The 27,589-nt window shown below is 37.3% G+C and overlaps 3 protein-coding genes across 3 annotated transcripts; 1 reads left to right on the top strand and 2 right to left on the bottom strand.

The window, feature by feature from the left end:
* Positions 1-435: 435 nt before the first annotated feature.
* LOC139119147 (low-density lipoprotein receptor-related protein 8-like) lies at positions 436-6,690 on the bottom strand. Its single transcript, XM_070682799.1, has 5 exons — positions 6,226-6,690; positions 4,489-4,569; positions 3,127-3,237; positions 2,065-2,214; positions 436-1,319 (listed from the first exon to the last, which is right to left on the bottom strand). The coding sequence occupies exons 2-5, from the start codon at positions 4,562-4,564 to the stop codon at positions 1,252-1,254; spliced, it is 405 nt and encodes a 134-aa protein (XP_070538900.1). The 5' UTR covers positions 4,565-4,569; positions 6,226-6,690; the 3' UTR covers positions 436-1,251.
* Positions 6,592-15,838, top strand: LOC139119146 (zinc metalloproteinase nas-39-like). The gene is made up of 8 exons (XM_070682798.1): positions 6,592-6,733; positions 7,401-7,641; positions 8,599-8,850; positions 9,638-9,780; positions 10,730-10,991; positions 13,057-13,179; positions 13,632-13,749; positions 15,512-15,838. Exons 2-8 carry the CDS (start codon positions 7,440-7,442, stop codon positions 15,648-15,650), a joined length of 1,239 nt encoding a protein of 412 aa, XP_070538899.1. The 5' UTR covers positions 6,592-6,733; positions 7,401-7,439; the 3' UTR covers positions 15,651-15,838.
* A 1,870-nt stretch (positions 15,839-17,708) lies between these two features.
* On the bottom strand, positions 17,709-26,054 carry LOC139119145 (treacle protein-like). The gene has a single exon (XM_070682797.1). It carries the CDS (start codon positions 26,052-26,054, stop codon positions 21,222-21,224), a length of 4,833 nt encoding a protein of 1,610 aa, XP_070538898.1. The 3' UTR covers positions 17,709-21,221.
* Positions 26,055-27,589: the final 1,535 nt, after the last annotated feature.

The following is a 27,589-nucleotide window of genomic DNA, read 5'->3' as shown; positions in this document are numbered from 1 at the left end:
TCTCATGTATGACTTTAATATTCCTACCAAAAGTCAGCTAAATTGGTTTACAATTGAGAGAGTTGAAAGATTTTGAGCATTTTCAAAACACCAGGAGACAAACACCCATAGAAAACAACGGAACAGTAAGATTTTGCACGTGCAAAAGTGCGCATTTGGAACGTTGCCAGCGATAGCAACCAAAGCGCGCTTTGAATCCTTCGGTATCACCTTAAACCTTTCAACCACATTCGAGAGAAATGTCCACAGTGATTTTCGGTTAATTAATATGCTGCAGCATGCCAATAAAATGGGAAGTCAGGACAAAATGAAATTGAGTGTTGACCTTTTTTAAAATAAAACAAAGAGTCAGACACTTGTGTAAATCTGTCTCCTGCCAAAGAGCAATAACCTTACAATCACAATATTTATGAAAACAATTCATTTTATTGCCTTGATGTTGAAAACAGTAAAATACAATATCAATGACCAAGTGCACAAGCAGGGTAAATGTATTTTCAGTTGACGAGCAAATCTGACCATTTACAATTCATAGAGAAACATTAAAAATATAATCACATATAGAGACAATTTATTCTAGAAAATTATATCAGTTTTGTCCACTGCTGTAGCAAAATAGCACACTATAAAACATGGAATTACAGATAAAATATGGCTATGTGTTGCTGCTTCTTCGTGTTAAAATCACATGAGTACATTTGTGTTACATATTGTCATTTTTAACTTTAAAGTCAAAACATAAACTTCTTTGGTGCTTTTAAATATGTAAAAAGATGATTTCACAGGCATAAAATTAATAACTGCATCTTTTCATGTTAATAAAGTAGACATTATGTACTTTACAAGTTTAATGAAAAATTTAAAACATTGACAAAGTTATTCCAGTTCAAGTTCCTTGTAAGTATGATAAAACTATCAATTTGTCATTCAAATGCTCTAAATGGGTAATCAATCGAAAATGCAACAACATCTCACTAAATGTCTCTGACCATCCACTTGCAATTTATATTTGTTTTGCAGAGTCTCGAATGTGTGACAAGGAGAAACTTCCTGACAAATTCTAATTTCAGTCTTTTTATGCAAGACTTCATCAAAAACGAAGAACTCAACTCTTAAAAATCTGAAAAATTCATAAATATACTGGCCTTTGACCTAACAAACTAATCACAGGCATTTGTATACTACAAATCAAACTTTCAATGCCTTTAAAAGGACCAACAATATATGCCATATGGTGGACAAGTGAAGTCTCTATACAAAGATTACAGTTACCATTGCAACAAGGAAAGAAAGTCCAAACCCTGCAGCTTTGATGGAATCTGTGGGTAAAAAAAGAATGTAAAATTAGCACCATTCTTTCCTTTGCTAAGTAAATTCAGCTCCTTCCCTTAATGATTATTTGCATAGAGTATCATGATATGAAAATTCAAACTCTAAAAAGTGAAGAGAAAACACTAAAGAGTTGCATAAACATGTATGGGAAGTAAATGGGTGGATGTTAGGTCCAACAAAAGTTCAGAGAAAATTTTTCTTTGTTATCCTGTATTGCAGCTTGTGTTTAGCAATTTTGACAATGAGATGCTCAATAAGGTGTCTGGTATCCCATTTTTTTAAGAAATCTTCTATTCATTTTTTCTGGTAGTGTCAGTCAATTAATACAAGTGTCATGTAACTTTTGAAAGATGTATATTGAAAGCAATCGCATTCTGTGCAACTGTCCACTTGTTTATTCTGAATTGTTTAAACAGTTGAATGGTTTATACAGTTGAATGGTTTATTGATCAATAGACAATGATTGAACAGAAAGAATGAGTAAAATTGAAATATTCATGTTTGAGATACACAAATGATATTAAACTTCTTGTGCAATCTTAATCAATGACAGCCAATATTTCAAATATGTTCTGGTCAGAATTTCTAGAGGAGGTTTTCATTCTTTCCATACAAAAAATGAATGTATGGTGTATTTTTTCATTTAGTTGAGCGTTCTACCTGGGATGAGTATGAAATCTCACTCATTCACTCTTTATATTGTTCTTTTTTCTCACACTTTTTGATACATACTTGCCCCATCCCCATCTTCATCTCCTCCGCCATCACCACCATCACAGCCAGCCTCATCCTCAGCAGAATCACAATCATCCCAGGTATCACAAAGCCAGGAGAGAGGGATGCAGGTACCATCATCACAGTAGTAATCATCAGGGCTGCAATCTGAAGGAAATGGCAATAATGGTATACAGTTTCAAAAAAATTTCACTCTCTTTTATTGCAACAAAGGATAATGCATGCCCAGAACATTTTCACTTTCTGAGTATAATTCATAGCCAGTAATGCCACTGTGCTAGCTTTTGTACAAAAGACTAATAAAACATCAGTATCATAAAGCAAGCAAGCAATGTCCATGATATAACAGTAAGTTGAACAAGAAAATGTGGAATCAGTCAAAGCAATCAAATATTTCATAAATACATGCATATCGCAATGTTGGGGGAACATTACAGTTGCTCATGGGCAAATGATTTTCCACCGAGTGTCTAGACTATCAACTCCTATCTATTGAAAAAAATATTGATTTATAATATTAACAGTTGTAATTTAAAGAAGAATAAAAAATAAACATATCTAAAATTTCAATACAGAATCCAGACTTTTCTGCTGCATCAATAATGCTAGATTAATTTTGTCGAATTTCTCCAGTTAAGTCTGCAGTAATATGTACTTGATGAAGAAGCGCTTTTGATTTTCAATTTCACAATGGAAGCAGCTGTGAGACTACTCATCATGTATTGATATACTTGTCTTTAGTAATAGATGTAAAGTAGCTTTTTTAGCTGCTAATATTTTCCATGTTAGTCCAGGCAAATTCAATTTCGGTACAATGCTTATTCCCTTTGTCAATATGGATATAAAAATCAGGATTGGTGAGTAGGTATACAGCTGCATTGTATACTGGCGGAGAGTCTAAGCAGACAGTAGTGCGCTTAACTTTCACTTCGAGTGAATCATTGCTTGATTTATTTATTCAGACTTGCAGCCTTATGGGTCTGAAAACTCCTAATGATCAGCGATAGCTTCAAATTTTAACTTCAAGTATCATGTGCGATCATAAGATGTTGAACTTACCACAATCTGCTTCATCTTCAGCACCAACACAATCTTCGAAGTAATCACACTCCCAGCTAGCAGCAATACATGTCCCATCATCACACACAAAATCATCAGCAGGACATGTTGCTATTGATGAATTAAAAACAAGGAGAGGGTTCATCTGAGAGCAGTACTAGCACCAACAGTAGTTGTATGAGCAACAGATTTGAAATATTCAAGAACTTTGTTTGAATTGCCTCAATGACAAATAGGATATTGCTTTTAGCTTTTTCCCTGAGGAAATAGCGATATGGAAAATTTCCAGATCTTACAGTACCACATAGAGTGACCAAGGATAGAAATAGTGAATTTCAAAAACAAAAGCGACCAACCATAAGCAAATATATGTGAGACTTTGGTTCAATACCCTATGGAGAGAATTATATCTAAATCAATAGTGCACTACACATTATACTTAGTGAAAAGATTATATTGATGTCAAATGTATGTTAATATAGAAATACCAAAAGGTGAAAGCGGATTTCAAAATCAGCAGAGCACTATTGAATGAAAAATCAAAGTTTTAGACTGGTATTGTAAATAATTAACAGGGATATGAAATGCAATTTTAAATATTGACAGTGCTTTTTTAATGATATCAATAATTTAATTATTTCATTTGTTCAAATCTCAAATTTCCCCTGTCATCTGAACGCCTTTAATTTCGGTGTTATTGTCAATTTCAATGCATGTTGAGGTATTGGCTTTCTTTACATGTTGATCTATGGTTTCAATGTTTACAAGCAATATTTGGCTGTCTTTTTTTGAAGATATATTCCCTTTATGACAAGTTTTACCACGTATATTCTTTAATTTGGAATACACTCTTCATGTCTTTGTGGAAATTTTGAAATATCTACACTTTATAGTATCTTGTAAGTCTGTCATGTGTATGTACATGTAGTTGTAAATGAAAGAGTTGGGCACCTGTTTCCAGAATGAATTAAATGTAACTTCTGCACAAACTTAATTGTTGCATGAACTTTTGTGTTTAAAACTGTATACTCCTGTCTTCTTACGCTTGCATTCAGAAGAATAATATTTACTTTCTCTGGGAATTTACAAAATGAGTCATTTCTTTATAGTATTGAAAGAAACCCATATATTATACATATTCAAAAGAAACTTAGATACATCAATGCAACTTAGCCCATGGTTAGCGATGATCTTCTCACTGAAATATTTTTTTATAGTATAAATACAATCATTTAAACTGTGATACTTGATTTAACAGTAGACTACACAATTTATGGCAATCAAATTCATCGGTCACATACTTTGGCACCAATAATTCAACTGTGAAATGTAAAACAAGTACTTAGTATAGTTTCTTATTACCTGTTACAATATTGATTTGATATAGTAGGAAAATCACAGCAAACAGCCAGAGGACACCTGATCCTATCCTAGCCATGGCTCCTATGTTGTGATAAAATGAGTAAAAATGGGTTCTTAACATATCATTAGTAATCTATCTGGCATGTTTGATGATATCATCACACATACTGTATCTTCTGGAAAGAAAAGTTGGATGACCTTTTGTTATAATCTGTGCTCAGACTTAGCAGCCTCAATGGTGTATACTCAAAATGAAAGTGTTGAATGCTTTTTAAATTAACCACCATACAGATTTGATTGATGATTCTGATAGTAATTCAAGTGAGCTAATTCCTATTGAGAATTGAGAGAGAGAGAGAGAGAGAGAGAGAGAGAGAGAGAGAGAGAGACTTTCTGAAGCAATGGTGAAGAACAATAACACCATGCATTACTGATATTTTATTTGTAAACATCCTAGATGTGTCATTAGGTATTCATCAAAACAGCCTCCTTTACTTCTGCTAATCATCAAAATATTCCTTACAGCAGACAAAACACTTGTATCAAACAGCTGTGGTAAAACTTTAAATGGAAGCTCTTATCATGTAAGAGCAAACTGTTTTGGTAATGGATTTTCAACTTTCCTTCAACAATAGATTGGTGACGGCAAGAAGTTTTTAAAAAAAACCAGGCAAACTACTTGCAGCCTCAAGACAAAGCCTGGTGCACCGGTGGAGTCTACCAGTGTCATAGCTTCATGTATCAAATATAATTTTGACTTTATCATACATAACTTTCATAAGCTCGATTGCATCGCAAATTATTATAGAGTAAAGTATAAGATTATTGAGTGAAGTATAGGAAATATTATTAGCTTCAGTGTCCACTTTCTTTGATCCCTCGCCTTTTAATTAGTCACTGCTATCATGATTCAATGACGGAGAGTATGCAAGAAGGGAATCGGAAATTCATATAAACATTTTTATTTACGGTACCAACCAAATACAATATTAATTGAATAGTCACAAACATTGAAGTAAGAAATGTAGAAAGGGGATACAACATTAGGTATTTCTTATACATTTTTTTTCTTTTCAGTACTAATATTTTATAATAACATAATGTCATTAACTGTAAATAATGTCATTGACTTGAAACCGTCGCGCAGCCAAACATTCGAAAGGTCGCATCCGTGATCCGAACTGTCACGTTGTCCAACATCAACACTTCACACTATTTAACTTTCATTTTATATACTGAAGGAAGGAGGACAAGGAACAAATTTCGTTTCTGAACGTATGCGATAATCTGAGACAGTCTCTCCTCGCAAAAATTGTTAATTTCTCGCCCAAAAGTGACTCTAGTGCGCGCGTACGTAAGCCCTTCGCAGCTGCACTGCGTATCGAAAGTGATTCTGAGAACACCGGCGGCCGTCGTGTATCGAACCACAAGCGATTGTGGTTCTACATGCCAACTTTCACCGAACAAAAATGTCTCATACATGAAGAAGGAAAATGTCTGCAACCTTTATACAACAAAAATCTTGCAAAATTTATGTTTGTTGTTCACGATGTTACATATTCAGCCTCAGAAAATTAAGGTGATACACATTCAATGGATTCATTTTAAATTTTTGTGTATCGATTTTGGACGAAACAAATACTGTTTTATTACATTTCCGTCTGTATGGTCCAAAAATGTGGAGCTATAAACGAACGATGATAAAGATGAAATAATTTCGGACTAAATATACCTTACCTGTTATTTTAGTGTCACCTGTGCAGAAATATTGTAAAATTTGTCTATGAATGTGCACCGGTGGAATATTGTCGTCTGCAACAGTCTGGCCGGCCGCGCCGCTCACTGAATTTGAGCTGTTCACGTGATATGACGTCACATCGATATTAGACGCTGAAGAACTTGTTAATTTTTGCGAGATAAACCCACATTGTTACTGTTTCACAGGTTTTATATTAATTACTTAAGCGGTCACACGTTACAGGTATAGTTACAGAGAATTTCAACAGTATTTCTTCTTGTGCTATAAATGTGGGTCAAAAGTTGAACTCTTCTATTCTCGCACTTTCTCGGCAGCGAGAGTGTGAACCACATGATCCTTCGTGCGGTCACATGTTACAGTGACCTACATATGAACAAACGCAACTATTAGATACGCTTGTGCTCGTCTTACCTACCTATCGGTAGTCAATAGGAAATTAGGATTACGAAATAATGGCAAACAGGTTAACAAAAACATGTGATCAAGGTAAGCATACATCACTGCAGAGGTTAATTTACAGTCAGAAACTATTCGGCCAGGCAATTGCAGCCTTTGCCACTTCAATCATGTACAGTTTATGTTACATGTATCTAGATACTCAGGTGTCAATACGTAGTTTTTGAAAACAAAGGTGAAACATAGGGACCGTGGTGAAACTTCGATATGAACTAACTTCGGTAACTTAGTGTCCCTCTCTATACCGTGTTAAAAGTACTTTCAAGGTCACTGTAGTGATCAGATGTAGAATTATTTCCATGTCCACTGTATTTTTTCTCGCACATCTATGATTTAAGCGTGTGTGTACCGAAAACAAACTTTACATAAAGTTTTTGTGGTAACGACGATATGCAAACAGTTTGTAAAGGTTAATACGCCATTTCATGCCGAGTGTGATGTTCTCCTTGTTCAGCATGAATTTCAAACAATGGTATGTTTAGCTCTATGTGAAGAATGGTTCGTTGTGGCCCGCGTTAAATTTCAGAAATGTTCAGGTGTGCGTATACGTAGTGTAATAAAACAATACCACAACATTACAGTCAGTGAATCTGTATCTGGAGATAAACTGGTAACGAGGTTGTTTTGTTTGAGTGGCATATATGTTGTTTGTTGAAATGCATGGTCTATTACAATTGGTAATTTTATTTTGATTTAGATGATATTGCCAAGTGTCACCAGCCAATGAAATCCAACCATGCACCACAGCATCTCCCGCCACATAGGATCAGCATGCCTCCTCATTGCTATTTTGCTGGTTTCCATGGTAATCACTGCCTGCCCGCCAACAACTGATTCGTTTATAGATGATGGAGAAAATTACATATTTTTCTCTCCAAGATGGCCCAGAAGTTACCTCAGTGGTGAATATTGCAGCTATCATATAAGCACCATACCTGGTAAGTATTCCCATAAAACTGTTTGTCCCTATTGTAATATAGGCATAATAGATGCACTTTCTTGGCCTATTTTTAGGAAATTAGTGAACAGATATGGTCATGCTGTTGCATTAAAGTTAAACAAGCATTTCTTTAAGCTCTCATTAACATCTTCAGACAAAAAATATGTTTAGCAATTAAGTTACAGTACCATAATTTTTCCCACCAAAATTTTAGTGCAACATTTTACCATTTTTTGTGAATTTTCCTGTAATTGTTTTGATAATTTTGAACAAAATTGACATCACATATCATTGGCTACTGTTTTTAATCAAAAATTTGGCAAAACTCTGAAAAAATTGACTGGGGTATATTTTGTAAAGGTGACAAAAATTGACTTTGGCACTCAAAGGATTATGGAGTTAGAAAGTAAGTTTCACATTTTGCAGTGTTCTTATGTAGCAGTCTGTGTAATCTCCAAGGGACCCCACCTCCGGCAATACGGGACAAATGGTCGGGATTAGACTGTGTTTATCATGAAATTATGCCCAACGGGGTGGGGCAATTGCCTCATTTTGATCCCCCTGGTCACTTTCACGGACAAGTGCAGAATTTATGAATACCCCATCCATTTGGGGTTGGGAAATGTGGAAATTTACTTGTTTTAGGCGGGGTTGCCCCAGGGGGTGGGGCATTTGACAATTTTTATCAGACTAATTTCCAAATCCTCCACTGTGTCCTGAGGTGAGGGGAGTGGGGATTTGACATTGACTGCTACATTATTTGAAACGGTACCTCTGTACTTGAGTTGACCATTTCTGCACTCATTTCAAATAAAGCATATTGTGTCAAACTGTGTTTGCAAGTTCAAAGAATAAAACATGCCGAGTTTGATTTTAGATGTTTGATTTGTAACTACGACTGTAGTCCTGTCATTAAAAAAAAATCAATTGATATAAGGTAAAAATTATATTTCAGGGAATAACATCTACTTAGAGTTCCTAGAGTTCAAAGTGGAACCCCACTCAGCATGCATATACGACAATGTCAAAATCTTTGATGGTGCCTACTTGACAAACACATCACTGGGTACGTACTGTGACCATGAAGCTCCTCAGGGTATACTGAGTTCCCACAATCATATCTTGGTGACGTTTGAAAGTGATGAAACGGCAAACGATGATGGTTTTAGAGCAATCGCTGTCAGTGTTGCTCCTGGAACTAATGAAAGTAAGCATATTTTATACGATTCTTTTCTCTTGCAATACCTTATTCACACGTTTGATTATTTTACCCCTTGTGTATACCATTGTTGCAGATGTCTAGTATTGAAAATTTCATGTATTATTTTTTTTGTAGCATATGCTTGAATTTAGTAAATGTAAAGGTTTAGCCAAGCAGTCATTTTAACTAGCTTTTAATCCTAAGGTAGTTTGTGCCTCATAAATGAAGCAAACTTTCATAATTCTCTTTCAAAATCAAGAATAAGAATTGATGGTCAGCATGCAAATTTTGGTACTAGGGAATCAAATCAACCCAATGTTTAGTGATATTTGAAATTCAAAAGGGCTGACATTCCTGTTTTCTGTCTACGATGGGAAATAAAATTCCTGATTTTCACAAAACAAAGCTGGTGAAATCGTTATTACGTCATGAGCTTCAAAGTAAGAATCCACAAGTAGTAGGCCAAAAGAATATTGTAAAGGTTTGTGAGTCTCACAATATCTGTCCCCAAGGTCCATTCTACCTTAAAGACGGTGACCAACATGACACAGACATTCGATTTCTAGATGAATATTATACTTTATAGTGACAGAGCAAGATACATAGAACACTTCCAAAGGCAGAGGAGAATGGTTCTTATCATGACCATCATTTTTGAGCCCGTAACCACTGATATCAATGGCTATTGTGGATCTGTGGACCTGTATACTTTGTTTCTGTGTGGGGGGGGGGGATGGAGTGTGAATGGGTTAAATTTATTCAGTTTTTAATTCCCCTACCTTTTGCTCTTCAGGTCAAAACACCAACGGAATTAGTCTAACTACTTTGAATGCAGAGAAAGGAACTATAACATCAGCTGGCTATCCGTACAAGTATAGAGCTTCACAGAATGAACAGTTTGTAATTACAACGACAGAAGATTCTAGTGTGCTTCGGGTAATATTTGCGTCCTTAAGCTTTGATGATGAATGTTTTTGCATGTTTCTCTCTGCCCTCTGTTAAAATAGGCACAGTATTGTCCATGGTTATTTGAGTGTGTTAACGAAAATTTTTAGTTTTGGTCATTTTTGCCACAAAAATTTCAATTTAGAGAAGATTGCAGATTGGGCCAAATAAAGTCACAGCATTAACAAATAGCTTTCACTCTGCTTTCACATTTACTGTACTAGTTATTTTAACATTTCAGCAGCAAAATACATTTTATAAAAAAAGTGAAGTTTCCTGACAGACACGCAAAAGATGGCCTTCCCTTTCAAAAAAGACAGAGAAATTACACTTAGCTATGTTAACTTTATTAGCATTTAAAACCAACAGCATTTTCCACGGGAGCCAAAATTAATATGGCTTTATAATGTGTAATAAATGTGTAGTTACAGAGTTGCAGCAATATTTTGCTTTGCTCCCAAATGAAATTTTCTGCCACTACAGGTAATCATTGCATGAAGTAAAGGTGATAGGGTGCCATGCACTTGCCTATTGCCTAATGCCAAGAATAGCATGCACAACAGTATACTTTTTCCACTGGTATGATTACCTCTCTATGCAGCTGTATGGACATGATTTCTCTCTGATGTTGTGTTGGTTTACATCATTTTTCATATTGATTGTTAATCCTTTGAATTTACCTTTTCAATGTAATTTTGTCAAAACTTATCTCACAACTGCTGTGCTTGCTAAGCCTTTTATCAGCAAATCTGGTACATGTTCATCCACTTTTTTGCAATTCAAACTTTGAACTTTGTTGAGGAGAATGTTGTAAAATACAATTTTGTATTTTGTCTATTGCAGTTTCAAATACGATTGGGTTATAAGCTTACCAACTAATGCTTTAATACAAAATTCCACTCCTGGTTTTGTCACAAAGCTATATTTTTTGTCTCTTCAGCTGTTCTTCCTTGATTTTGATGTGGAGCCAGCCTTTGGCTGTAGATTTGACTATGTGGCCGTGTACAATGGCAACTCAACCAGTGAGCCAATGATCGGAAAATACTGTGGAGAAAAGATCAACAGACCCCCAAAAGTCATTCAGTCTTCGTCTGAGTCTCTGTGCATAGAGTTCATAACAGATGGCTCTGATGAGTATGGGGGATTTCTGGCAGATTTTAAGTCAGTAGCTGTCGGATCTGTGATAACCAATATTGACAATGGTAAGTTGGTATTATTGCCGTGGTGCACATCACCTCTCTATTTAGTAGAAATAATTGTATTAATGGCAGGATTTAATTAAAATATTGAATTCAAAAGTACTTCTCTCATGTGTGCTGCATGTAGTCGGAGGCTAATGAAAATTTATCTTTTGTCGGTCCACTTATTGCTGGTTGCTCTGATGTTTGAAGGTATCAAGCCCAGTATCTCTAAGAACTGATATTTCAGTTGCTTTGAAGCCTGTCATCGTTAACGTTCACTACAAACAAACACTGCATAACATCAACAGGGTAATCTATTAGAGTCATCTAACCAGTTCTATAACAAAAGATTGCAAGCACAGTGAATGGTCACATACGTTGTATTTTTACAAAGGTTTTTTAACCTTCAAGGTTGCTGAACAAAACCTAGGGGAAAGAAAATCACATGAAATCCTATTCCCTGTAATGATTACATCATATACCTTCCTCAAGAGGACTATAATCAATAAACCACATCAGTTTCTTTTTTCGGAAAAATAAAGGGTAGAATGTGCCTCGAAGACAGATATTCGGACTTTCAAACTTTTTACAATTCTTTTCTGATATACCACTTGTGGGGGTTCATTTTAAAGCTCTTGGTGTAAGAAAACTTTTCACCAGCTTAGTTTTTTGAAATTTGAAAATTGTATTTTTCTCCATATAGTTAACATAATAGAATGGCGGCCATTTTGAATTTTAAATATCGGTAAATCTTGGGTTATCTGTAGCTCTAGTACCAAAATTACACAGTGACCCCAGATTTTTATTTTTGATTTTGAAAGAGAATGGTTGAAAGATTCCTAAAGGAATGTTTGAGCAAAAGTTTAAGTCTTTCACTTTCGAGACGCATATTACCTTAAACACAGCAGAAATGCTTTTACAGCACATACTGGTAGACTGTAATAGCTCATGTATGCAGTGTTATTTGCTAAGGTTTTAGAACATGAGTAAAGACGATGTGAATGGTTGTAACAATTGTGTGTTGGCATCATTCGAATGACTACTTTTAGGTTACAAGAAGGTTTACAATGGTAGTGGAAATCCGATGGTGTTTCTTGGCTAACATGCATTCAACAAAACACATGATTACACGTAGTTATTATTAGAATACATGTTACATACTAAATGAGTACGTAGCACGTGTTGTAACAATTTCTAAATGCTTTCAATGAAACTCCTTGATTACACATACCGGTAGTAATTGTAATAATAAGTGCTATATATATACATGTACAGTACGCAACACGTATTATTATACACCTACGACTGAAACCCATGAATTCTTGTTGTAAAATAAGTTTCAGTATCAGAGGACGCTGAGTTTATAAATAACATTGACGTGAAGTATACAGTAACTTTTGGTGTTATTGGATGCTATTTGACCTTTAACTTCATCAGAGCTTTACTCCAGTGCAGGCAAAATCAGAGAAGATTTCAGATCTTTTTCAAAAAGTTTACATCTATTTAAATGATCATTAGTGAACAATGGTCAGTCCAAAGCCTGTAAATTTCTGTGAAAATATGCTTCTGAACTGCAGTTTCTAGTGTGTGCACCCTGCTTTGCTTGTTGAATTTTCTTTCAGTGTGCTTTAGCGGACACGCTGAAAGAGTTCTAAGTCTGCTTGCAATCACCTGACACAGTGTACAACAGCATTCTCAAACCGCTTAATATTCAACTTTCCTGGTACAAGTTGACTAAAAAGATGTACAATAATAGAATATTCACAAAATACAGGGGATTTATTCTGAGTACATTGTACAGTGGAGGTGTTGGTTTGTGACAATATCTCCAATATACTATTTACTCGGACATATTGCTGGTGTTTTGTGAATTACCTAATACATGCATTTGGGAGGGGGCTGTATATAATATTACATGTTGCCTAACTGATATCATGCTCTCTGAATCATGAATGGACAAGGAGCTAGATGCTTGTCCATGTGCTTGAAATCTGTATTTTATCTGATTCGTGAATGAAGATGATATAATTATGCTTAAATCCTCTCATTCCACTCCTCTGTTTCTGTTTATTGCCGACACTTTCAGATGATGGTAGCTGTGATTTCTATCAGTTTCCCTGTCTGAACGGTTTCTGTGTTCACGAAGGTGTGATCTGTGACGGCATCGATGATTGCGGAGACAAGTCTGATGAGTTTTGTCAGGCACCACGTAAGTCAAAGATTTTGCTTGATATGTTACTCAACTACAGGTAGATGATTCTTTGCACGCTCTCCCTTAACCTGTTCACCCCCAATTCCCTGTAAACAGGTCCACACTCACCATTGATAACAATGGGATTGGGTCAAACCATGGCGGTGAAAGGGTTTTAATTTACCCTTTTGATGGCCTGAACTCTTAGATGTGCAGCGTGCTCGAAAGGCTATATCTGGTCTGTTGATTGTCACTATTCACAGCAACTTAGGGAGACGCTGTACATTAATAGCCCCCTGAATTTGATACTGCCATGCACATACCCCAATCTGATTAAAGTCCGACGTAGAGATGGGTCAGTCTTTTATACTATCGGACTACGGTCTTTATTTTTCTACAGTCCTTCCTTCACTTCATCTGAACCAGCGCCATCCATCATTTGGTTAGTGTATTTGTTTGTCTTGTTTCAGGGATTGAGTCATCAGATGCAGGGGCCGCTGTCTTTGTTGGATGTTTCATCGGAGGAGCTGTGATCTGCATCCTTGTGGCCACCGTTATGTTCTTCATCAACGCTAAAAAACAAAACAGGTAAGCTGGTGGCAGGGTCAGGTGAATATTTTGTGGCTCAGACGGGAAGTGCACACTGATGCAGCTTTTCTCTGAGTTCACAACTCTTTCATCTGTGTCTTCTCTGCATTAATTTCTCAAAATTTTGACAATAGTGTTGTAAAACCAAAGTTGTCCGTAATTAATGAATGAGGTACCATTGAGGCTATTGGTATTTCTTTTTACTTGGATTTTTTAGACTCAATACCATGGCAAAGTTAGGGTCACCTGGGTGCAGCTTGCTTATCAGCTTTATCTCAAAACAAATTTGCTAACTTTATAATACAGTCAATTGAAAACTGTAGACAGATACCACATCATTTAATCATTATCAACAAGGAGTAATCTGACAAGCAGAGGTTGTGGACTCTGACTTTCAGAAAAACAAGTGTTTTGTGTTGTGGATGAATGGAAAATTGTTGGGCCAACAACACGTCATGGGGAAGGTTTTCTATTCACAAAAATGTTTCAATGGATTTTATGTCAAACTTTGGTACAGAGACAGACAAGTTAATGTTGGCTTTGAATTTCTAGATTCTTTAATTACAGTTTCAGGAGTGTGACGTTTTGGTTTCTTGCAATGGTCTGTATGAACGTGTGATACAATTGCACCAGGCAATGTTTACCATAACACATCAATGCTTTACTTGAAACCTTTCATAGTAACACAAAATTGTCAATGTGTTGTCTTTCAAGCACAGAGAATTTGACTATGTTCGTCATTCAATCATACATATCCTATGCATGTCCATGACACAAGTACATGTACCATTGCAATGATTAGTTGTGTGCAGATACCTTTTTATGTTCTTTCGGTATTAGAATTAGGGTGTAGAGTTTTGTCCTCCAAAAATGCTGCAGTCAGTAATGACAACTGCATAATATTTGCACTGTAAAACATATGCTATTTCAAGTTGTAATTGCTTTCTTGTACAGCAATATATGACTGAATTACACAAAGTTTAGACAGACAGACAAAAAAAGTTGTGATAAATTGATCAAAGTTGGTAGTAACTTGTGCAAGTCACAGAAAATTGAAATACTGCGTATGGATTCTTTCTGTTGAAACAAAGTTCTGAAGATTTTTTAACCTTCAATATTTTTCATTCATAATGTTGGCAATGTCAATGACAATATTAACCCTTTGAGTGCCTTTATGAAATGTAACCCCGACAATTTTCTTTCAGATTAAGGTAGAACGCACCTCGGGGACAGATATTTGGACTCAAACTTTTTCAATTCTTTTCTGATCTATCACTTGTGGGGGTTTATTTTGAATCCCTTTGAGTAAGAAACACTTAAACTGTCAAAGCTTTTTGAAAATTAAAATACTATTTTTCTCCATAGAATTAACACAGGTGTGATGGCCATTTTGAATTTCAAATATTGGTAAATTTGGGGCAGCTTGTTTTTCTTGTGCCAAACTTTGCATGGTGACCCCTGATTTTATTCTTGATTTTAAAAGAGAATGAATGAAAGTAATGATTAATTGAGGAAAATTTTAGAGAAAGTTTAAGTCTTTTACTTTCAAGGTGCATACTACCTTAATAAAAATTTTGATCAAAAACATAGCCAATGAAAAGTGATGTCCATTCGGTCCAAAATTGTCAAAAAAAATTACAAGGAAAAAAATCATAGAATTTGGTAAAATTTTGCACAAAAATCTTGCTTGGAAAATTGTAATTCCGCACTCAAAGGTTAAAAGTGTAACATTCTCTGTCATCAATATATTTCTGTTTTTCAGGGCCAGGGCTCACACTAACAACTTCACAGAAGCTGGTGTAACAACCAGCTCAGTTCACACAGCAATGCCATTGGCACCAGGCCAGCACATAGAGAAAGGAACTGCACTGTCATACATTACATATGCTAAACCCAGATGAATTATGACTGACATGTGCCAGAAATGAAGTAAATCACAGCAAATGTGCCTTCTTTCAAAAATATTTGTGTTGTTATGATATGTAGTGTTAGGATCGAGCTCACAACTTGACACAATGTTTGAATATCTGATTACATCCCCAGTGCTCTCTTATGGGATTTTCTGGGTAGACAGTCCACCCTTCCATTGCCATGGTTTGGCCCAAACCCATACTTATCATAAGTAATTAGGGACCAGTTTACTGGGAATAGGGGTGAAAGGGGCGGGTTGCCCCTTTTTTTCAGTGGCAGTCTTGCCATACTTCTATAATCATGGCAGTTCATTCTCTTCATCACTCTGGATATTGGGCGTCCTATAAGTTGATATTTACTGTGGGTGAGGCAGAAATTTTATGATATTCAGTGGGCGGGGAGAACATTTTTTATACTAACAGTGGGTACCAGAAAATATGTAAAGGGAGGGGAAGACATGATGGTTGATAGAACTTGAAGGAGATTTAGCACCTAACTTTGAGGGGAGCAATGTTCTAAGGGTGTACTGCTACAAGGTATACTGTATACTGCTCACACAGTTTGGCGTTGATCTGGGTTGCCTAGTGTGGCATCTTGTGGGCAATGGGGCATTTCAGTAGTGGGTAGAGGGCAGTGGGGAGTTGGCATTGTTGTGGGGAGAGGGGAGTGGGGATAAAAATTCAGTGGGAGGGCACACTTTCCGTGTATGCCAGTGGGAGGGCAATTATGAACAGCTCTACTTTCCCTTCCAAATTTTATATCAAGGTCAAAAATAAGTAAAATCAGTATATTAGTCTTCAAAACATGTTTTGTGATGATTTTACAAAATCAATGAAATTTGCCAGGTGGCGGCACCTGTTAACTACAGTAAATAAACAGAATGACCATGGTTAAAGGTTACCCTGCATCTTTTCAGCCAAACTGTAATGATGGATGGATTGGACAGAAAACTTTCAGGAAAGAAAAAAATGCAAATGTGTTGTACTTCAAGCAATGTAATAGGCCAAGAAAGTGTTCTACGAAACCTTCATTCATTACGTAATGTGTTGACCCATTTAGGGCTGAAGGTTAAGTTGCGAAGAGGAATCTGTTGATGTTTTGAATTGTGAGAGTAACCCATTGTGAAGTGGATATGTATTTCCAGTGGAGTGGAAGTTGACAACAAGCTGTTTGATAATTGCATGTTTCTTTTCACAGCTGTGTTCAATCACAAGCTCCAGCTACATTCAAACTACGAAACTAGTTTTTTGACAGCACCATCAATGGTTTGGGAGTGTTTTTTTAGCCATACCTCGCAGTCAATGGTGATTCTATACAAGGTGACTTACATCACTGCCACATGTAACATAAAAAATCATGCATGACAATTTATTTCTGCCTCAAGATACTTAAATATTAGAAAAACTTGTCCACAATTTTTTTGCCAGAAAATGTATCTAATATTCGTTTTTCATTGTTCTTTGATTTTAAATACAAGCACAGTCATCCAGTAGGTACCATCATACAATCTTAGTAGTCTTTGTTTTAAGAAAATGAGGCACATTACATTTAGCAAGTTGAGGTAGTGGTATAATCATTTATATATTATTGCCACAGTAGGTGCACTCTTATGGTTGTTGACACTTTCGCTAAGGTCTGCACACATTTTCTGTACCTATGTCTATGATATCACCTAGGCAACCGACAATGTATATAACATTTTTTTCACCTCTAACAGTACTTTTATTGCCTGATGGCGTTATCCAGCTCCCCTGCCTAAAGCTGGGTGGGGGAAATTACAATAAAAACAAAAGCAGATTCAAGTCTGTCGTAGAGGGCGCCACGTCAGAGGATCATCTTTGGCTGTTGTAAACAGGTTGACTGTGCACAAGGCTATGAGACAGTGCCAATTGTAACTATCAGACATGCAAAATAAGGTGTGTAAAAGTCATTACTTTTCACTCATAGGTGTCTACTTGTGTGTTCTATGCTACATGCATGCCTTTAAGGACACTGATTTTCAGGAGTTGATCACACGATGAAAAAGAAAGAAACGGAGCACACAGTAGTCTAGCAGCCAACTAATATTTATTTCAAAATATCCTGGAAAATATAGTCTTATTATAATAAGCCAAGCAAAGAACTGTGTCAATATTTTCAACAGTAGATGATACCAGTGTTTGCAAACACAACTTTCAGGCTATGAAGTTACAGATATTATTATTAAAGTAGTCTTAACACAGTGCACAGTGACCATGGAAACACCAAACACTGAGTTCAAAAAAGATCAAAAGACAAAATTGATTTATAGAAAAATTTGTTTACAGATTATGAACAACTAGGAATTGAAAAACTTATGGTTGATGGGAGCTTTGCTTATCTGAACTCTTAACTACATAAAACAGACTGAGTTGAGTTGAACATTAGTTCTCTGGCAAAAAAAAAATAAACATGGTTACAGAGGCAGAGTTGAACCCCTGATAATTTTGTGATGAGAGTTAAATTGGAAACCAAAAGAGTCTACAATGACAACACTGGCGATAACTTCAATTGATACTTTCATAGCTTGCCCTATGCAAGGACGTCTATTTTGCTTTCTAATGTATTCATCAGAGTTGAGTATTGTCTCCAGTTGATAAGATTGCAGAAATGCAGATTATATCGTTTTATTCTTCTTTGAACAAATCAAATACTGTAAATAGCTTACTTCCTTTGGTCAAAAATCATTGACATGTGCATGTATACTATAGGTGCAATCGCCGAGTGAATGTAGTGTACCACCAGGAGCAGAACAATAAACTGATATATAGAATATATATACTCAAAACAAAATTCATTAATGGTTAAGGCTACAGTTCCTTCACATACAACATTACTATCCAACCCAATGATATAGATACAATGCAGCAATGATAAGCAAACAGTGCAACTAGCAACTTTTAAATTTTTTTTGTGTTTTTTTGTTGTACTTGTAATCCAGTTACATAAGAAGTCAGTACTATAGAAAATATGGAGAAATAATTGTTAAAATACAACTTTTACCGACTCATGCCAATTAAAACCAATTCCCAGGCTCATATGCATCTACATCTACATATAATTTTAACGAAACAATGTTTTTTCAAGACTTTGAATAAAAAAATAAAACCTGGTTTTCAAACAGTCATAAAAATTTGACAACACTTATAGCAACTTGATGTTTTCTACTTTTCAAAGTATTTTGGATGACCCAGTGTATTGCCATCACTTGCAGTGGGTAGTTTTGCCTTCTGTTCATGGAAGACCTCTAAGCACATCAAGACTACAGTCTACAGAATTAGTATGTTTTCTGCAAGCAGATTCTGGGTTGTACATCTTTTGAATACTTTGATAAGTAGAATTGCTTATAAATGGCCCTACAATAATTCAAAGTGGGGAAAAAGAAGGAAAGTACTAAACCACAGCCATCTTATAATATTCTAGAAGAATGAGGTGAATACAGCCTTGAAAGGGGCCAGCATCGCATTCACATAAGCAACTTAATAAACCTCTTCAAATTTTTTGTGTCATAATTCTAACAAAGAAGTGAAGTGTCCAAAACAAATAATGGTCAACTATGCTAACACATGGGATGTTTAAATCACACCAATTTAAATGTAGTATACATGGCCTGCAGTCAATATTGCTAAACAGGTAAAAACTGTTTGGACATTGTTCTTATTACGGGTTTACCTTGAGAATGTACAAATAGATTCAAATCAATAAGTTCTGACAAGCGATGCTGCTGTTCACAGTGAAATAAAGTTGTGAATATAACATCAGTACTATATCTGGTCAACCTACCAAATTCCTACAGAATGATATGCATCATAAAATTAATCTATCAAGACTTATCATCATACAATATATATTTACAATTTATGAAAAAATTTGGCAAACATCGTTTGGAAACAGTTGGAGCCAGAGCTTGATTGTAGATCTCAAATATCATTAGATAAATAGGAATTGATGGCACAATATGTGTTCATGCATTTACAAACGTCTCAAGTCCTATGAAACTGATCCATTAAGTTGTGATAAAATGTATCAGTTACTCTTTTTTCACTCTTGAAAGGGACAATGATCTCCAGCTTTTATATCATGACATAAAGTAAAGACAAACAAACAAACCGGCAATAAATGCTAAACTAAGACTGATTAAACATATCAGAATATTTGAGCAATATTTAAGCAATAAAGCATGCCCAGTGACAGTATACCAACAATATATGAACAAGTGATAGCAAATATATGAAGTGGACTGGCCAAAATCGAGTGATATACTGTCGCTGGGTATGATTTATTGCTATTGCCATATATCCTAACAGTATATTGAAATTATGGAATGGAATGTCATAAAAGTATTTTTGCACTTGCTGAGAGATTGCACATGTGCCTACCATGGTACATGTATATAGCAAATATACCACGGTTCTTTTCACGCTTTGAAAAATCAAATTGCTGCATTTGCGCCATCAATATACTGTTATGAGATAATATCTATTTATCATACCAGTATATTGATAGTGCAAATACAACGATCTGACTGGTCGAGATGCGGAAAGAACCATGGTATATTGGCGTCATACCACGGCAGGCATACGCGCTAACTCTCAGCTTCAGTAAAAATCCATTTTTGATGTTCCATGCTAGAATTTCAGTATACTGTTATGATACAACAGCAATAAATCACACCCAGCGATGGTATACCACTTGATTTTGACCAGTTCACTTCATATATGTGCTCGCTATCGCTCATGCATATATGTCGTGAACTGGTCAAACCTCGTGGTATACCGTCACTGGGCGTGCTTTATTGCTTAAATATTCAATGCATACAAGGATGAATGTTTGTAGGTTTTTGATCTGCACTTGAGAAATTTATGAAAAATTTTAAAGTCAACATTTCTGAATAACTACTGTATTTATCTTCCTCAGTTTTCTTCTTTAATCAGACATGTTAAAGTGTTCTGTAACATGGCTGAAAAATTATTATGACTGAGATGCCATTTTTTTTAAGTTTTCAAGTAAAAAATGGATACTGTGAAATGTGAAAGGTAGAATTGAATATGATGGATAAAGCCATGCTGATGTCATACTGTGGAGTTTTTTTAGAAAACTTAACAGTCAGTGTGAGTGTCATCTTATGAAATACACAAATTAACATCAATGGTAAGTATACATAAAATAGGCTTATATCTTACTAACACTTAAAGGCATACTGGTAACATCGATTTGTACAAAAATCTAACTGGAACACCTGTTTATGCAGTTCCAATTTGTAATTCATAAAACTATGCAATATGCTGCCATTTTACCAATTATGATCAGTGTGTATTCTTGATGTATGGACACTTTACATTGGGTACATTGTGTGTGACTCCAACAAAGAATGTACTCTGAAACCTCTTCAGCTCAGGTAGTGAATATATAGGGTTCACGATAATTTAAACATTGTCATCATTGTTAGAAGTCCACCTTTAAATTGTGTCAAGATTGAGTTAAGTCTGTTCATGTTTAATCTTGATAGTTTTTTATAAAAATTTGGAACTTTCAATAAATGCTTATAAACTGGTATTTTTTAATTCCAATTTTTTCACTTTGATCGGTTCAATGTCAATATCTTGCTGAGATCTTGTCTTTGATTCAAGACGAGAACGATTCAGCATGAATGTTTTTGACTGTTTTTCAGATTGTCGTCTTTGCCTGTCATCGTCTTCAAATGCATAGCTGTGACGTACTGGTTTTTCTTGGGCTCTCCTCCTCTGTGTTCGTTTTTGTCTTCTTCTGATGACATCTGGGTCAGAATCACCACTCTCACTTCTGGAAACGGTTGGTTCTGAGTAGCCCTTCTGTAGACGCCCTCTTCTTGTCAAGTCTCTGTCATCAGAAAATGATTTGTATCGCCGGTCATACCTTGAGGCCTGTGACTGTGATGAGTATAGGCTCTCATCGTCATCATCGAAATATCCAGGAGACGGGAGTTCTCTGTCCCTGTTTGATTCAGATAAAAATGAATTTTCACTTAGGTTGTCATCAGTCATACTTCCAACATTGTGCTTTCCTGTACTTTGATGTCCTTCTATTATGGGTGATAACTCATCTTGCTTTTTGTTGTTATTTTGCTGTCCTGCAGGTTCTTGAGCTGCTCTTGGCCTGTCATATGCATCATGTTGATCTGGTCTATGCTGATTATTGTCCGTCTGAGTCCCCTGTGTTTTTGGTTCATCTTGTTGGATGTCTGGAAGACTTTGTGCCTTTTTTGATGAGTAGGAATAGAGTGGTGCCTCTTCTTCCTGTTGCTGGTGGTACACTGGCACCTTTTCAACGACTTGATGTGAGACAGCTGCCTGTGAAGGTATGTGTTCAGGAGCTGTTTGGCTGGATGCTGTATTTGTATATGTTGGCTCTGGCTTAGATTGCCCCTGGTTTCTAGGAATCATGTATGAATCATCATGTACAGCTTGTTTTGCATCTGATGGAGTATCATAAGTATGTGGCTGATGTAGCGGCTTCTGTTTTTCAGCTGATGCTGTACTGGAAGGTTCTTGTGTTGGTTCCTTTTCCTTTGGCGTGTCAGGGTCTTGTGGTGGCCTTTCTTGTTCTTCATACTGAAATACACCATGCGGTGGAGGTGATGGCAATGGTAATGATGTGTCCTGCAGTTCATCTGAAGAAGTAAAATTTTTGGGTGGTGGTGTTGGTGGGGATGGTGGAGGTGGTGATTGTCGTTCATTTTCTGCTTGGGATTTATCATCATCCAATAAAGATTGCTGGGATTTTTTATGTTCCTCATTTATGGTGGCATACACTGGTTCTGGTTTCTCTTGTTTTGGACTGTGCCCTTGCTGTGGGTACTGCTCTTCACTTGGATCTTTTGCTACGTTTTCTGATCCCACAGGGACAGACTGACTGTCCGTGGCTGCTGTTTTTGACACAGAGACGTTCTCTTGTCCTGGTGTTTTAGCATAATTGGCTTTTGTTTGTTGTGGCTCGTCACCAAGTAACTGATCCTTGGATGCTTTTCTCATGACAGTCTTGGCCTCTGATTTCTCAATTTGTTCAGCTTTTCCAGCTTCTGATTCTGGCAGTTTCATCAGTGTGGCCCGCTTTCCCGTACTTTTGTGGTCTTTTTTCCTGTCATAGTCTGATTCCCTTTTTGCTTTGTCTTTCTGCTTTGATGTATAGATATCCTCTTTCTGCTGTTCCCCCCTTTCTGTCTCTGGTCCAGGTGTCTCTGCATCATGTTTTGCATGCTTCTTTTCTTCTCTCTCCAATGTGGATGCTTTCACTGCCCTTGGCTCGTCATATCCATGCATTTGTGCTTCAATTGACTTTCGGTGTTCTGTCTCTCTGTTTCCTTTGCCACGTTTAGCTACAACTGCCCCAGCTACAACTGCTTCCTTGGGTGGTTTTTTAGACTTTTTTGAGAGGGGTGGTGGTTCTGCATCAACTGCCATTCCTGTTGATTGGTACTGAGGGTCTTTCCCTTTCTTTCCGTACACTTTCATTGGCTTGGCACTCTTTTCAGGCTTCTCACTCTTGACTGGCTTTTTAGCTTTCTCACTTTTTGTACTCTTGGCACTAACTCTATGTTCTGGTTCCTTTTCAGGTTTTTTGGTCACCTTCTCAACTTCTTTTTCAGTCTTCTTGGCTTGTTTTGCAGCTTCCTTTTCTCTCTTCTTGGCCATTTTCTCGGCCTTATGTTTTGAAGGTGATTCAATCAGAAAATTGAATATTCCAAGCTTTTTCCCCTTCTTTTGTTTTGCTTTTTGATCGCCCTCCTTTGGTGAAGTCGGTGCCTTTTGTACAGGTCTTGCTGGTGGTGTTTGCCTTGTATCTTTTGGCTTTGAAGCTACTGCCACTGCAGCAACCTTTTTCTTCTCAATGTTCACATTTCCTTTGTCAGCTGGCTGAATTTCACTGATTTCCTCAGACTTGACTTTTTTCTCAGCAGTATCCACTTTCTCAGGGCTGATGGTTTCTTTTTCAGCTGCTTTGCTTTCACTAATTTCTGGTGTGGCATCTTTCTCCTGTGTGATGATGTCTGGGGATGCTGGGGCAACAGTGTGTTTGGATACATTAGCTTCACTTTCATCATCTATGCTGTAGATCATAATGCTTTCTGGTGTTACTCCCATACTAGTATCCTCTTTCAGTTCTGAATCATCTGCATGAATTGTCTCATCATCTTGAGAAGATATTGTAACATTTACTTCTAGAGGAGCATCTGCTGGTGGCTCAATTTCTTGACTCTCTCTTTGTGTTTCATTTATACTACCAATGACATCAGGTACAGATTGTTCAACTTCTTGGTCACCTTGTTGCAATGACTTAGCTGCAGCAGTTACTGCTAATGGTGTACTTGAAGGCATGGTGTCAATATTTGAAACAGAGATGTTCGAGTCTTCGAATTCGGCACTTGAGTCTTGTAAAGGTTCTTCTTCTTCAATAGTTTGGTCTCCCAATGTTGAATCATCCCCAGACTGTGTGATTGGCTCCTGCTTACTTTGATATGAAAGTGCCACACTCTTCATGATAGCTTGAACCATGTCTGCATCTTCCTCGATGTCTGGGGATTTGTCCTCTCCTTCACCTTTTCCCCCTTCACATTCAACCGCAAAGTAATTTGTTGTGTCTACAATATTTGTAGCAGGTTCTTCTGTGATATCAAGCTCCTTCTTTTGTCCAGGGATAGCATGGGCATCAGGTTTATCATGTGTTTCAATCACAGGCGTTTCAGGTGTTATATCAGGAGGACTTGTAGAAAGGGGTGGAATCGACAATTCTTCGTTTGGTGTTTCCTCTTTTGTTGGTGAAGGAGGAGATTCTGGAGTCGGTGAAACAGGAATATATTCACAGGTGGCATGCCCATCTTCACTCCTGTCTTGTACAAGAAGCAACAGTTTTGATGGTGGTGGCATATCTGGCAATGGTGGCTGCGGAGATTCTCCTAAAGTTGATTGCTCAGAGATGCTGTCATTAGGAGGTCCTTCATCAGTTGGAGAAACTGGAGGAGAAACAGGTGGAGGAGGTGGAGGTGAATGGGGTGGTGAGATTTTTACTGTGACATCTTCCTGCACAATTGTTTCTATGTCTTCTGGTCGAATATGGGACTGTTCTGCCATTTGAATACTGTCATCTGTTATTGGTTTATCGCCATCAGCAAATTGTGGAGGGGGTGGTGGAGGTGAGTGTGGAGGAGAAGACGACTCTAAGTGTCCAGCTGTCACGTCTCCCTTTTCCTGTTGTTTTGGTGGTAGAGGAGGTGGAATGGATGGTTTTTGAGGAGGTACCTTAACTGGTGATTCTTGTCTATCTGATGTTGAAGTGGAAGATGATGATGATGAAGAAAATGAAGAATGTGAAGAGACTGAGTCTCTTCTTTCTCTTTCTGGGTCAGATGTTATCACGACAATTTCTGGTTCCTGTGCAGCTTGTGTTGATTCACTTGGATAGGATGTAGCGACTGTGAATGTTAATTCAGGATGTGTCTCATCCGGTATACATTCTTCGTGTTCACTATGTGTTTCCATAGTTTCTTGCCCGCTTCCTTCTGCTGGAGTGGATCCATATGGTGCAGAAGAACTGACTTTGTCTTCCTTGTCTTTATCTCTAGTTTTAGATATTAATGGGATTGCAGCTGCAACAGCTGCAACTGGCTTCACCCCACTATCGGATGGTTCTTCATGTTCCAGAACAACAACTGTTTCATCTTCCTCTGGCTGTTTTTGGTCTTCCCCTGTAACAGCAACTTCTTCCTGGGTTTCTTTTTCCTTAAATTCACTCATCTCTTCTGGTTGTTGTTCAACTGTCATTTTAGTAGCAACTATTTCATCGCCTTGCATTCCCTCATCTTTATCAGATATTGATTCTGCTTCCTCTGTGCCTGAAGATTCCTTTTTCTTTGCGTCTGAAGAATGTGTTGAAGCAGAGGAGGGAGAGGCAGAACCAGCAGATGATGATGAGGAGGAGGTAGATGAAGAGGAAGATGATCTAGAGCGCACCTTCTCTCCTGTTGAATCTGTTTCCTTTCTTTCAATATCTGTCTGTTGAGGAAGTGGTTGTGATGCAATAACACTTTCATGCTCTTCTTTTGGAAGTGGTGGTGGTTTCAGTGGGTAAAAGTATGGGTATTTATCTTCAAATGCAGGTTCTGGTTTCTTAGTCGGCGCCATCAATACCTCAATTGCATCATTAACATTGTCAACACGCTTAAAGTTGGTATCAGGTGACCGCTTGTAGCTGTAGTCAGGTGACATTTGGTGACTTCCCGGGCTTTCACCTTCACTATCACTTGTACTTTCAGGAGGAGGATCCTTACCCATCAGAAAATACTTTTTGTATCTTTGATTCCTTCGGGCAATGGAATACCTTCCTTCTTTGTACCTCGACATAACTAGACTCTAATTAATGAAGCTTCATCGGTCTCTTTGTCTGCAGGTGACTGGTTTGGAGATGCTCCACTCTTATCCACATTCAGAGGCACTGCGGCAGCTTCCGTCTCTGCCCCTGGTTTTGATACAGTTGTTTCAGCTGGTGATTCAGCCTTCTTGTCGCTTGAATAGGGTCCTTGCATTATAACAGGAACTGGCACAATTTTTGTTGGCTCGCTGCCTTGTTGCAATTCACTCACTGTTGTTTTCTCCATCTTGGGGCTGTCTTTGAGTTTGTCTGTCTTGTCATCATGAGCTGCCTTTACAGGATCGCCTTCACCACCCTGGTTTATAGCTGCCACTGCTCCAGCAACAACAGCTACAGCTTTAGCTTGATTCTTGCCTGAATCTGATGTCTGATCCAAATCTTTTGTCTCAATAGGGGCTGGTTCTGGCGAATGATCTTCTGCGTTGTCTGCATATGGAATGTCTGCATCACTGCTCATTGTTCTGTGACCATTTTGAGGAGCCCTGTCACTTTCAGGGTGATCATCTTCAATATTAAAGATGACTGTATGCTCTGGGTCGTCTTCAATTGACAGCCAACTATCACGATTACCAGATGTATTCTCTTCCATTTCTTCAAAACTGTCTTCAAAGTTTCCCTCATTCTGAGCAACATCACTCAGTTTTAACCTCTTTACTACAGTTTCTGAATTACCTACATCTCGTCCTTTTTTCTTCCGAATAAGAGGTGTCGGAGCTTCATATTCCCTCAGTTTGGTTGGCCAGAGACCAAAAACTGATTCCAAATGGCCAAGAGTTGCAGATTCTTTAAAGACATCATGCAATTTGACTTTAGATAAGTTCACGAGTCTCTTCTGCTGGTACAGATTCACTGCCTCTGGGGAGAACAATGTTGGATCCAAACGCACTACATTACACCGTGGATGGGGTCGGTCCTTGTACCACTCAAATTCAGCAAGTCGTTGAATCAAGGCGTCAGGAATGTTGTCCCAAAAGCATGGATATATTAGAGGCCTGTCCAGCTGGATGGGTATGATGAACACTCCTGGAAGGTAATCCAGGTCTTGCTTTGCCTGGAGCATGCGACTTAACAGTACAGCCCGTATGAAATGCCTGGTGAACAGAATCCTCTGTCATAGTACTCTGATATGGAGTCCATCAGTTCAAACTGCAAAATGCAATAAAGTTCGTGGTTTTTAACCACTGCATCCGCAATACCCTTGCAGTAGCGCAGGTGGCCATTCTTGCCAACTTCCACCATCCAGCAAGATAAGTTATATTCTGAAGTCACAAATTGTATCTCAGGGAACTCTCTCCTCAGAATTTCCCAGATTTTACGAGAGAATGGCATCCACTCGTCGGTGACAATGTCTGACGAAGATTTGGATGCCTGATCATGTCTGGTGAGATAAAGTTTCAGTGAATTGGCTACATGTCCGCCATCAACATTCACAATGTCAATTTCTGGAGCTATTTCGTGGAGACTGGATGGTTCCTTTCCTTTGTTGCTACCTCGCTTGACTTGCGTA

The sequence above is a fragment of the Ptychodera flava genome, chromosome 19 (assembly GCF_041260155.1).
Source record: "Ptychodera flava strain L36383 chromosome 19, AS_Pfla_20210202, whole genome shotgun sequence".
NCBI lineage: Eukaryota > Metazoa > Hemichordata > Enteropneusta > Ptychoderidae > Ptychodera > Ptychodera flava.
The sequence above is the reverse complement of the archived record's forward strand: the minus strand, read 5'-3'. Positions and strand labels throughout refer to the sequence as shown.

Bases quoted from the DNA above. Each gene is read 5' to 3' on its own strand.
- LOC139119147 (XM_070682799.1), bottom strand. From the start codon at position 4,564: ATGGCTAGGATAGGATCAGGTGTCCTCTGGCTGTTTGCTGTGATTTTC. The intron at 3,238-4,488 runs GTAATAAGAAAC...ATTCATCAATAG, and splicing joins TCAAATCAATATTGTAACAG to CAACATGTCCTGCTGATGAT. The intron at 2,215-3,126 runs GTAAGTTCAACA...CATTTCCTTCAG, and splicing joins TGAAGATGAAGCAGATTGTG to ATTGCAGCCCTGATGATTAC.
- LOC139119146 (XM_070682798.1), top strand. From the start codon at position 7,440: ATGCACCACAGCATCTCCCGCCACATAGGATCAGCATGCCTCCTCATT. The intron at 9,781-10,729 runs GTAATATTTGCG...TTGTCTCTTCAG, and splicing joins AAGATTCTAGTGTGCTTCGG to CTGTTCTTCCTTGATTTTGA. The intron at 13,750-15,511 runs GTAAGCTGGTGG...TCTGTTTTTCAG, and splicing joins AACGCTAAAAAACAAAACAG to GGCCAGGGCTCACACTAACA.
- LOC139119145 (XM_070682797.1), bottom strand. From the start codon at position 26,054: ATGTCGAGGTACAAAGAAGGAAGGTATTCCATTGCCCGAAGGAATCAA.